This window comes from Sprattus sprattus (genome assembly GCF_963457725.1).
Source record: "Sprattus sprattus genome assembly, chromosome: 12".
Taxonomy (NCBI): Eukaryota; Metazoa; Chordata; class Actinopteri; order Clupeiformes; family Clupeidae; genus Sprattus; species Sprattus sprattus.
The window spans coordinates 24118787-24130917 of NC_137910.1; the positions used below are offsets into that span (position 1 = coordinate 24118787).

Below are 12131 nucleotides of genomic sequence, written 5' to 3' on the forward strand. Positions count from 1 at the left end.
AGTCCTTCATCCATTTGGCATCACTGCTTTAGAAAATGTTCTCTCTCACACGCACACACGCACACACGCACACACACACACACACACACACACACACACACACACACACACACACACACACACACACACACACAGTTACTGATTAATTCCTCTTTGCTTTCTCTCCGCCGCAGAGCGCTTGGCAAGTGAGGCCCAGCTGCAGAAGACACCGGCGGCCATTTTGGCTGCCCAGGTGCGACAGGGGCCTCCAGGCCCCCCAGGCAACGACGGTTCCCCGGGGCCACCAGGCAATCCTGGAACCGCAGGCCCTCAGGGTAAGGACCCCCCACAGGCTTGGGAAATAACAGACTAAATACCCAGAGAGCTCAGCACTGTCTCACTTAGTAACCATCTGAACCCCTTAGCCCCCCCCACCACCCCCGCCGTCTCCCTCTCAGAAGAGTTGCTCTCTTAACGCTGATGCCAACGGCTACTAGTTGAACTGTGGGTGAAAAAAGTAATGGAAGGACCTATTTCCTCTCTCTGAAAGATTAACCCTATGATGTGGTTTTGCTGCTTACCCAACCCCCCCTCCCCCCCTTCAAATAATCTCTTGAGTGTGTTGTTAAAGCCAAGAGGAATTGTGTGTGTGTGTGTGTATGTGTGTGTGTGTGTGTGTGTGTGTAAAGGAGTGTGTGTGAGTGTGTGAGGGTGTGCGCAGGGCACCATTTCTGGCCTTTTATATTTAATTCAGTTTATTCCTCTCTCCAAAGTTGTGAGTTAGGGCTGACCGTTGGAAACAGAGGGGGTCATGCTGCTCGGGGCAAAGTAAGTTTTGAAATATGAGCTGCTCTCAAAGAGCACACACCAGTGGCCCCGACTCTGAGCAGGAAATGAACATGGAGGAGAGAAAACTAAAGAGTTCAGAAAGCACCGGCTCTAGGGACATATTGTGGGACATGGAAGAAAGAGAGGAAATAGCGAGAGAGAGAGAGAAAGAACGAGGGAGTGCAAATGAGAGAGAATGAAAACTCTTTTCTGAGGGAGTCAGTGAAGCCGTCGGAGGGACACAAATGGGAGCCGATTGAAATTTTGCTTTAAGGATTCATGGGTATTTCTTTGTCCCGCTTGCCGCATTTATCAATGCAATCTGAGGGCGCGGAAGGCGGAGAAAATGGCAAGGAGTTTGGTGCGCTGCGACACGCGGGAACATATGAAGACAAATGAAGAATTGGCTGAGAATAAGAGAAAGTAATATCGGTGCGGACAGACCAGGGCTGGGGTGGGGGGGGGTGGGGGGGATGGGGTAAGGCCCCACAATATCTCACTCCGTGGGGTTCAGCACAGAGAGAGAGGGAGAGAAAGAAAAAGAGAAAAAACTTAACAGAGGTGATCATTTATCAGAGCCTGAGCAAGTGTCTGACAGCTCACGCAAGCTGCCTCATCAATAATGATGCATTGCTCTGATTTGTCACTTCCATCAGTATTAAGGAAGGCTTGGCTAGCATTGGTACCCAGAGCAGAAAAAAAGGTGTCTCCTCTCTTGTTATTGAAAACAACTGCTCTCCGAAACCCTAAAGACGGCAGTAACTTTTGAACATGTGCTGTGTTGTGATAAGAAGGTACACCTGTCTGAGTTTTCAAGCATCTACCTCATTTTAATTACATATGTGACTATGTAGGAAGTATTCGCTGCTGCCAAAGCTCATGAAAAAGGAAGCACTGCTCTGAACTGCCATGTGCTATTTGAATATATGTTATGCTTGTGTTTATGTAACTAGAGTTGCCCGTTTGTAATTATGTATGATTTCTACAATGTTTCACCCCTGGTTGATTTTTGTGATTATAAATAGACCTACGAGAATGTTTGTTATTGTCAGTGTAGGCGCCAGTGTGATTTAACATGCAAACCCTGAGGCAGAAATGGGGATGGGGGGCGGGGTGGGGGGGTGAAAAGAATACATTTTTTGGTCTGCTGGTAAATCCGAACCTCCACAAGTTTTTTATTTTCTTTTATTTCCGTAATGTTGACTTCCTGAATGGCCCTCCGCGGTCGCAGTGACAGAGAGTTGGGGGTAATATTTCCTCATTATTTCTCGTCATCCTCCGCTGGAATCACAGCCGCCGCTGGAATAGCCAAAAAGGCTTCTTTCTGGAACGTGCCAAAATGAATAGTTTATGGAGAAAAATAACCATCCTCTCCTCCCCGTGTGCTCACAATCCATTGCAATTTTTGATGGGAGGTCAGTCATTTGGCAGTAAATGACAGTCCCCCAAGTCAGAGTTTGGCTGTTGCCACTGTTGGCCCCTCCCCGCCCCCCAGAGACGAACATTTCTTGGATTGTATTTGTTTGGAACCTGCAGGCTAATTCTTTTGCTTTCACTTCTTATGGTAATCTCAGTGCCAGATGTTGCTTTGTATCTTTGTTTTTGCTGTTGTGTGTCTAAATCTGTACTGCCTGTAATGTTCCCCCATCTTTACGCCTATTATCTCCTCTTGTCAATTACATGGGCTGCCTTTTCATGCTTATTTTGCTATTGTTTATGTTGGTGTTTTTGTGTTGTGCAACAATGTTTCCCCTGTTTCTAAAAAGAACCCCCAATCACACAAATCCTAGAGCTAATAACATACATTTTAATTGTACAGTGTTTTTACAAACTAATATAACAGGATGTTGATTTATTGTGGAAATAATATGAATTTTACATGGACAATATTTTGATAATTTGTGTGCAGAGCAAATAGATAGTTTGTAATATGACTGGCATGATGTGAGTGGTTGAGTTGTTGAATTTGTACCGTTTTGCAAATGAAAGTCAGTTATCTCAACGATACCTTTTCTTGAATTGTCTTTTTTTTTACATTCATGTAGCAGTTATTGTTAATGAAATACTGCATTAAATTGATTGCAGAATCAGCTCCTGCATGTCTAAGTATCTACTTCAGACTTTTTTCATGACTTTCAATTGTACCTTGTATTCTAAAGGCTCTTGGAATATAATGGGAGGCAATGTACCATGACTCACATCTTAGCAAAAGGAAATTCTTATAGACATTTTTGTGTGAGCAGTTGTTACTCCCCCTTTAGTCTGAGGGTAGTCTAGTGTTATGCACAAGAACAAGGTTTGTATCACAGACCAATCTTATACTTCACCCCTGTGAGTCACAATAGGAAACAATCACGGCCTTTTGTTGAGCAGAGCCGATGTAAAACCCTGTGATGCTATGCAAATCTCACACCATTCAGTCGCCCTGGAGGTGTGGTGTGGTGTGGTGCCACCCCCCAGCATCCCAGGCTGTGCTTTAAGACTTGTATTGCAGTGCCCCCTGGCTCCCAGACGTACTACTGTACTGTATTAAGAAACAGGTGCAGGGATTCGCGGCGTGATGCAGCAGGGCGTGGTTTGTCTGGGCAGCTACGCGGTGGGAAGTCCCGAGGTTTGCCGCAGGTACAGTGCCCGTCCGCCTGCCAGGAATGCTGATGCCCTGAATGCCCCCTGTAGTTTGCTGAGAGGAGGCTCATGTTTTTATTTTCTTTGTTTTTAACTTTTATTTTTATTTATTTTTTTTGTTATTCAACATCCTGCGTTGTTCTTATGGGCAGTCAAGCTGTGTGGGCAGTGCAGCTCTCGTCGTAAAAACATCTCTTTAAAAAGTCTTCCGTAGGCTCTCTCCCTCCCTCCCACAGACGCCAAGACTCCGATTGCCTTGGGGGCCTTCAGTAGTCTTCCTAAGCCATTCCTTGCCTTGCAGAGCGGTGCGGAAAACTTTTCACCTCTCTCCCTGAACGCCTCTCTCATGCTGTGAGGGATTTGGGTGGGGGGGAACATGGCGCGCCTAGACGGTCCATCGTCTCCCTTCCTCTGCCTTGATTAACACAAGAGCTCCTCTGTGCTCCTCTTGCTGAGCTGCATGTGCTGATCGGAATGTACAATAAGCGTGCCTTGGGTTGGTTTGAACGAGTCAGAGAGAGAGAGAGAGAGAGAGAGAGAGAGAGATTAAAAAGGGGAGTGGAGAGAGTGAAAGTACTCACATACTTAACATAATAACTAGATAATGGACAATAACCCCAGCTTCTGCTGTGCCTGTTATGTGTGCTCCACGGTGTGACATGTCTGTCTGTGCTGCTGTTTCGTGCAAGTGTGTTGTGTTATGACACCCCCTACTGTCTGCTCGGTGTACAGTTATCCTGGTCTGGGTTTTTTCAGTTTTTTTTAACCTTAACAGCTCTTAGCATCACTGCAATGTCTAGAGAATCACTGCAGGTGAACACAAATACAGTCTTTAGTGTAAATGTTTGCAGTTAGTTTGATCGTTTGTTATTTGTCATCAATCAAGGGAAAGCATCATGCTGACTGAATGTGCTCTTAGAAACAGCTAAGTGGCAAGAAATCATCTTTCCTGCCTAAACAGACATTTGCCCAAGCTCCTCAGACACAAGAATATATTTAAACAAATACCAATACTGTTAACTTGTTTTGTATTTTACCTGCTATGGCGGCATATTTTTCATTGCTGTCTTACCCTGACCGATGTGGGTCAAAAGCGCTATTATTCTGCTTTTGTTATGAAAGCCTCCTACCTGTCACTTTGACAGGCAGGTCATTGAACCCTTGATGCACTGCTGGCCTGTATCGGAAACAAAGTCCCGGGTGGCTGCGCTTGATGCTTGTTGTTTTGACAGCATCTTTAACAAGGCTGTATATTTTTTTCACCTAAAATCAAAGTCTCTTTTATATGTTTCATTTAGTGGGCAAATTATTCTTGAAATACTCCCACACTCTCAAACGCATCAGGTAATTAGCCGTGTGTACAGTATGCCCACACACTAACATGATCATTATCTGATCAAACGTGTATGATTATGTGGAGTGAAGATGGTTTTCTAATGGGTTTGGTCCTGGTTGCAGGTTATCGGGGTCAGAAAGGTGAACGAGGCCAGATGGGTTTGGGTCTTCCTGGAGCTCATGGACCTACAGGTCCACCAGGTAAGATCCTCTCGTGTGTGAAGTGTATTAGGATAAGCTGCAGTCTGCCGTCACTGTCAACTGGGAAAGAATAGAAGACAACTGTACACTGAAGGTAGCTTTGGAAATCTGTTATTCATCATTCAACACACCAAGAATACATTTTGGGAGATACCTTCAGTGGGATGACATGTTCAGTCATTTTCTAGATCAATCACCTGTTAGTCCCCTGGCACTTGTCAATCACGTTTACGGTTGATGAAAACTCAAAGTTGGATACAACTCACACAAGTCCTGTATCTCATAACAGTTAAATAGTCAATTGAATTCTTATTCAGGCACAAGGGCTTCAGATAGTTCAGGTACTGCCAGTAGTTACTTTTTCTAAGTATTCAACTCTGCAACTTACGGTATACTTCAGAAAGGTACAAAAATAAAAGAATGTATCAAAGGCCTTTGGTGCCCTTGTTGTTCGCCATGCCCTATTCTTTAATTTTGTCACTGTATCCTCAATTACCTGCCTTGACTGTAGTGCTCTGAAAGTTTTGTGTTCAGCGAGATAACTTTTCCATCTCACCCATGAAGGACCTCCAAAGGCTTTGAAAGGATTGTTTTTTAAATGATATATTCTACATCAGTGCAGTGCAGATATGAGAGGTGATTCATGTGTGCATGTGTTTTTGTGTGTGATAGCTCAGACACATAATGACTCATAACCAAACTAATGAGCATGGAACTGTTTGATGGGGGAGTCTTTCTCTTTTAAGATGTATGGCACAAACAAGCCTTTTAAGATAGCAATCATTCAATTGTGTCCACAGGGAGAGGAAGAAAATATACTTTTGGTCCAGCTATTGCCTGTGTCGGTTTTGATGGGTTCATACGGCTGTGACTCATAAGCTATCACAGCAGGCAGCGTCTACAAATAAGCATCATCTGCCCAGGGCTTCCTATTCACACCTCTTTGCCAGAATTATTCTTAGAAATCTCCCCACTCTCTGCTGTGTGTGGCATGCATCTATGCGTGTGTGTGTGTGTGTGTGTGTGTGTGTGTGTGTGTGTGTGTGTGTGTGTGTGTGTGTGTGTGTGTGTGTAGTGGGTGGGTAGGTGGGTGTGTGTGGGTGGATGTGTGTGGTTGTGTGTTTGTGTTTTTGTGTGTATGAGTATGTATGCGTGGTATATGAAAAGACTTTTGTTCGCGTTTGTTATTTAGGTGAAGCCATTGTGACTCAGCCTTGACCTGTATGATGTTTATGAAGTCAATCACTCAGGCCGCCATTGCATTTTACTCTTGGTTTAGCCCACGCACTTATTTCTCCGTGGTCCCCTTTCCTCTCCGCAGGTTTACCAGCAGAAGGCATCCAGGGGCCTCAAGGGCCCCAGGGGCAGGAGGGCCCACCAGGCAGATGCGACCCGAGTGACTGCCAAACCCCCCACTCCCATTCCCGGCGGCACGGCTAGCCTGCCCTGCCACCAGAGATCAATCCTCCCAGGATCCCAGAGAGCAGGAGTCGCTCTGGGATTTTGAGTCAAGACATTTTCTGGGGGGGGGGGGGGGGGGGGAAGAGAGAGAGAGAGAGAGAGAGAGTTTAACTAAATGAGAAAAATTAGCTTGCTCAGTACAGGAGACAGGCAGAAACATGGGTCGCCTTTTTACGTTCTGATACGCAAATCTCTAACCCTCTGCCCTGCCTCTTAGTGTGTGCTGTTTATTCAGTCAGGCCTGAGGAGGTCTCTGATTAGCCATCTCGCAATACCTTCTTTGTACGCATCTTATTTTCTTCGCATTGGGTTTGAATTAGCCAATTAGCGTAGAAAAACAGAGAGATGTGTGCTCTGTCTGTGAGTTTGCCAAATCAATCACAACCTGCTTGATGCAATCTGCAACGTTTCATGGACGCCTTCCTTTTTTAATTTTCATTAGTTATGATTTATTTTATGTTGAAATGCCCTTAATCATGTACCACTTTTGTCTTCCCATTCTGTGACCCAATGCATTCCACATGAATTCATGTCATTTATGTCAAGACCATGACATGCAAACAGGAACAGCTTTATTCAGATAGGCTACACTTAGTTATTATATTTTCAGTATCATAAGCTGAAAGGGAAGAAGTCAATCTCCACATTTCACATGAATGTTCAAAGGCTGTGTACATATCAATGTCAGGTCTGATCTGAAGGTGTCTAGGACAGCTTGGAGATAGAACATACTACTGGGTCAACTCAAACCAAAGCTATGCTCATAACTCCAAATGGCAGTCCAGGAAACTATAGCACAGGACTCCGGTTGATTTAATACTTGCCCAAGAATCCAGCATGTAGGTTGATTAGATTAAATGAAGAAATGGGGTGGGGGGGCACATTAAAGCTAAAGTTTTATATTTTACAATCTCAGCTTTGACAGATTTGAACTGAGGTATTTTATTGATTTAGCAAAGAGTAGCGTTTGAATACTGAAGTCTGGATGTCTCAACTGCCCTTCTGAGGCAGAAGCTAAGAGATGAGGGGGGGAGATAGGAGGGTTGAGGAGGTGACGGCTCGTGGGAGTTCAGGTTGTCAGATATGGTGTTTCTTCTGAGCTTCAGTCAAGGAAACCAGCGGTGTCTCACTGTGCTCAAGCCTGTCAGGCTTCTCATCTGCAGATCCCCACTCTGCCAGCCTTGTTACATTTCCGACGAAGAATCCTTTACTTTTTAATGCTTGTACTTCTTGTTTTTTTTTATGTATTTCTATTTTCATGCAATCTTCTGACAGTGGTCATACACTCAGGTGGTTATCATTAACAGCAGAATGTGTGTGGGAGAGAGAGAAGTGCAAAATTGGCGATAATCTGCAGGAGTGTAAATAACAAAATGGGAGAGTTGTTTGTCACCCTCAAAGTGGCAGATGCTGTTGCAGGTGCTGTTGCGCCGCTCTTTTGAGGCAAACAAAATAAATCACTTTTATTGTTTACAAGGGAATAGGTTGCTTAGGTTCCCTTCACACTGTACAGACATCAGACTACTGGTGCTTTATGTATATTTTGAACTTTGATTTTCTTTTTTTCCAAAGGCAGAATTTGCCAGTTTGTGCCATCAAAATGTAAACATTATTCAGGATATTTATAATTGTCTTATTATTTGTGTGTTTGTGTTGTTTTTGAGTTTGACGGATATTTTGTTTTCTTTGATGTACTTGAATTTTGTTGTTTCGTTGTCATTGTTTTTTTTTTGTGAACATTTTGATAAATATGTTCATATTTTTAAAAACTGAAACTGGTTGAATATTTCTTCGCTGATCATGGCTTGCAAAGTATTCTATTGTTGACTTTCTTATCCTACAATTTGTCTTAAACCTGGAATTCTTATCAAACATCTTTATTTATGAGTTGGTTGTTTCAATGGCTAATACACTATAATGTTTGCTTCATTCATTGTTGTCTTGTCAGTCATTAAGATTTGCACATGGGCAAATCAGACTGTACTGACATGACTGTAGAGGTGTCATCTCCTTACAGTGAGGATCTTTGCCACAGTCTTTTAAAGTTGAATATGTGGTGCACTGCACGATGGTGTGGGAGAAAGGGCCTTCAACTTCACAGAGATGCTTGTATTTATTTCCCTTTCCTCTGGTATGATTGAAGTATCAAAGGTTATGTGGGTGTACTGTCGTTCTAGGATTATCTAATATCTCCTTTTTGGTGCATTTTTCATGAGGTGTGATGACTTTTTTTCTTTATGAAATAAGCACATTTTCTTTGCCTCCCCATTTCATTTTTCATCCTAGCACACATTGTTTTGTTGTTATGTTTAACTCAGAGTGACAATGAGAGGGTGGCAAACTTTTCACCAGGATTTGAAAGTCAAGCATTTTTTGTTTTAAATATTAGCATGTCTTGCTTATCACTGGATACACTGATGAGTCGATGGTACAGCAGGTCAGATTTGTTGTCGAGTTTTACTCACTTGGCCATTTCTTCTTGGTTGACTGAGAGAAGAGTCGTTGAAATGCAGTGGCAATCTGCAGCAGGCTCAGGCTATCTCCAGGACAGTTTCATTGTCTTTCCCTTGTAACTGCTCAAACCGCTGCAGTGTTTATGCTGTGAGCTCACCTTAGATATGTCAGTGACTGACTCATGTTGTCATCTTTTGGATTTATCTTTTTTTCAAGTTTCTCTGAGTCGTAACTATGCCTTTCTAGTGCTCTTGGTTAGTTCTTGTCAACTGCAGACTGAGGCTGTTTGTTTTTTCCTACTTAACCACACCATGTGACCAAAAAACACCACATGCTATTATCACTTTCTTGAGCGCTGTAGCGCCACCGAGTGGCTGATACGCACATTGAAGTGAAAGGATCCACAGCCTCAACCTGCTGAAGCTCTGAGTTCTTTAATCTTGAAATGGTTTAAGCCCAATGTGAGGGGGGAAAGGACTGCGTTTGAGCTGTGTTGAGTTCATTTTTTCTCAACTGCTAAACACGGCTTTCAACAGGGTTCTGGCATAAAAACACACCAGCCTCATTGTTCCCATAGAGTGAAATAGTGGTTTGCTTAATGATATAGTTGCACCAATGTAGCACACCAAAGCTAGAAGCTGCAGGTGTCATACAGACAGGAACAGATGTTACCTGGCCTGATGCTCCAGTGACTTTACTTCAGTGGCCCAGAGTGACACAAAGAATCAGCAATGTGGAAGTAAGTCATTAATATCAATACAGCTCCAACTCCCACACGAAAATAACTCATTAGATTCTTGGGCAACACTGCAATCGGCTGAGTTCAATCAGTCGTTTTGAAATGTCCTATGAGGGCAATAGTTTGAGAATGAGTGGAGTATTATTGGAACATGTGCATCTCTCAAAGTAACAAGTCCCTCTGGTACTTTCATCCATTTAACTCTGAAACCCACTAAACATATTCTGCCTGAGAACATCTAAATATTATTGTATCTGTGTTGTATATTACATGGCGAATTTTGCATAGTTTGTTAACTAAAGCCCTCTAAGCTGCCTAAGTGTTTCAGTGAAATCTCCTCTCATACCAAATGAACAAAAAATGTTGATCTCATACCAAATAAACAAAAATGTGGTACAGTTCATGCATTTGTGCTTCTGTCATCAATTTGACACAGCTGTCATACTGATAGTGTCTGCGTTGTCTTTTCAGTTTTTTGGGCTTTGTACCATTGAGCAAGGTGTTTGCTAACATTGCTATTAGCCAAAAAAGGTAACGACTCTGCTCTGACCCTTGTTTGAATTCCTGACCGATGCTTTTTATCTCTTTTATCTCTAATTCATTCTCATCTGTAGAGACTGATGCATGTACAAAAATCAAGCATGTGCAGTGTATTAAACAATGCAAGCATTCCTAAAACAAGATGGGCACACACACAGTATTCTCACAGTTGGCCTTATACCCATTCTTAGCCAGGGCAAATTCCATTAATCTTTTAATGCAGGATTTTAAGAGGAAAATGTCTTGCTTTTTTTTTCATTTACCGATGCTTAAAGAGGACATATTATGCTTTATAATAGGTCTGCTTTAATACCCAGAGCAACTGGGCTTAAATTCATAATAATACTTCTAACGTGTAATGTGATATCAGCTGCCATCAGCATTCAGTGAATCAGTTGCAAAAATTCTAACTGTACTTAGCTTCTCCCTATGCAACACTGTGAACTGTGCATGCAATTTGAGGTTTTTTTTTATAGATTAAAATAAACTGAGCAGAAAAATGGAGGATTTATTTAGGGTATCTTGAGGATGTGACCATTCACTGAACTTCTTGTTTGTTTGAAACTTTATTTCCAGCTGTTAAAAAATGGTCAAATTGATTTACTGACTGGTGAATTGATTGATATGTGTATGAATATATGTACCTGAATAACAAAACCGCAGGATGTTTTACTGTTTTATTGTGATTTCTACTATAACACTGTACTGTTTTTTTATGCCTCCACAAGGTACATCCTCTCATTTAGTCTTTTCTTCCTTCCTCTGTCATGTACTCTTTCATTTCTGCTGGATAGCTAAATCTATCTGCACAATAGTTTGGTCACTTTATTTAAACTGCATGTATCCACTGCATGCGACCATTAAACTCTGAATGCAGCCCCCTGTATTCCATAAAACAGCCAATGTCTGTGATACGCCTCTGAAGTCTGTTGTCTTGTGTTGATTTGCAATGATTGATAATATTCCTTATTTAGTTTTGTCCACAACACTGGCCGAGGATTCTTTTTTGTTATTTCACATTCAGCTGATACATTTTATTAGGTTTTTTTTATTTTGTGTGGTCTTGCTAGAAATCTAGAAAACAAGTTTGGGATGCTTATGTGAAGTTTTGACGTTAGGACAGGTGCATCACCGTTACCAAATGTAGGTAAGAGTATATCGACTACTGTGAGGTCAGTTGCTGATGATGAGGTGGATCCTCGCATCTTGTCTTTGAGCTCAGTCAACACTGTGACTTCCACATGAGACAACTTATCTAGCCACTAGAGCAGGCATTCTTGAGACACAGGAGGAATCACTGTGGTCTGATGACGAATACATAACCTGTGAACATTTAAGATGAATTTACATGTGCATACGGTAGCTTTGGTTCTTCTGTGAGAGAAGTGGATTGGGAGATTGGATTCACTATACTGGCCAAATTTCTTTATTTAAATTTCTTTATTTGTGGCAGGAAATTATAAAGAAGAGTTTACATGCTCTGCCAAAATTATATTGAGGCTTTTTTGTGGTGGATTCAGAACTGTTTCAGATTATATCTTAAAAGGAAGCTTTATCAAATATATACTATGTGTGTGACATCAGGTTTTTTTTATGAGGATAAAGCATATCAAAGCTAACATGCATAACACAAGTAACAAACAAATAACATTGTCTTTTGAATGTTTGTGGTGAAAATGGCCCTATAGATGTCTTATTTTCAACAAACCCTTATGTACTTTTCCTATGTTGGTTGATTTGTACTTGAAATGTATTTCAACTTATGAAATGAATGATTTGAATGTCCAAGTCTGTACTGAGTTAAAACGTAGAAGTTAATTGTTTTATATTTCTTCTATTTGCCCTTCCCCATTCTAACTGTACTCTAATAAAACAAATAAAATGTAATCTTTACACATTGAAACATGCATGTCACTGTCTCCATAACTAATCCAGTACACTGATTTAATAAACTACTGGTGATTTGAAC

General features: G+C 41.9%; 1 protein-coding gene across 1 annotated transcript in view; it reads left to right on the forward strand.

The window, feature by feature from the left end:
* LOC308373496 (uncharacterized protein) overlaps positions 1–6500 on the forward strand; it is a 31225-nt gene extending 24725 nt beyond the window's left edge. The window contains exons 20-22 of the mRNA XM_080849062.1: positions 174–314; positions 4891–4968; positions 6290–6500. Coding sequence (XP_080705188.1) covers positions 174–314; positions 4891–4968; positions 6290–6408 — 338 coding nt within the window. The 3' untranslated portion in view covers positions 6409–6500. The remainder of the gene's footprint in view (positions 1–173; positions 315–4890; positions 4969–6289) is intronic.
* The last annotated feature ends 5631 nt before the right edge of the window (positions 6501–12131 follow it).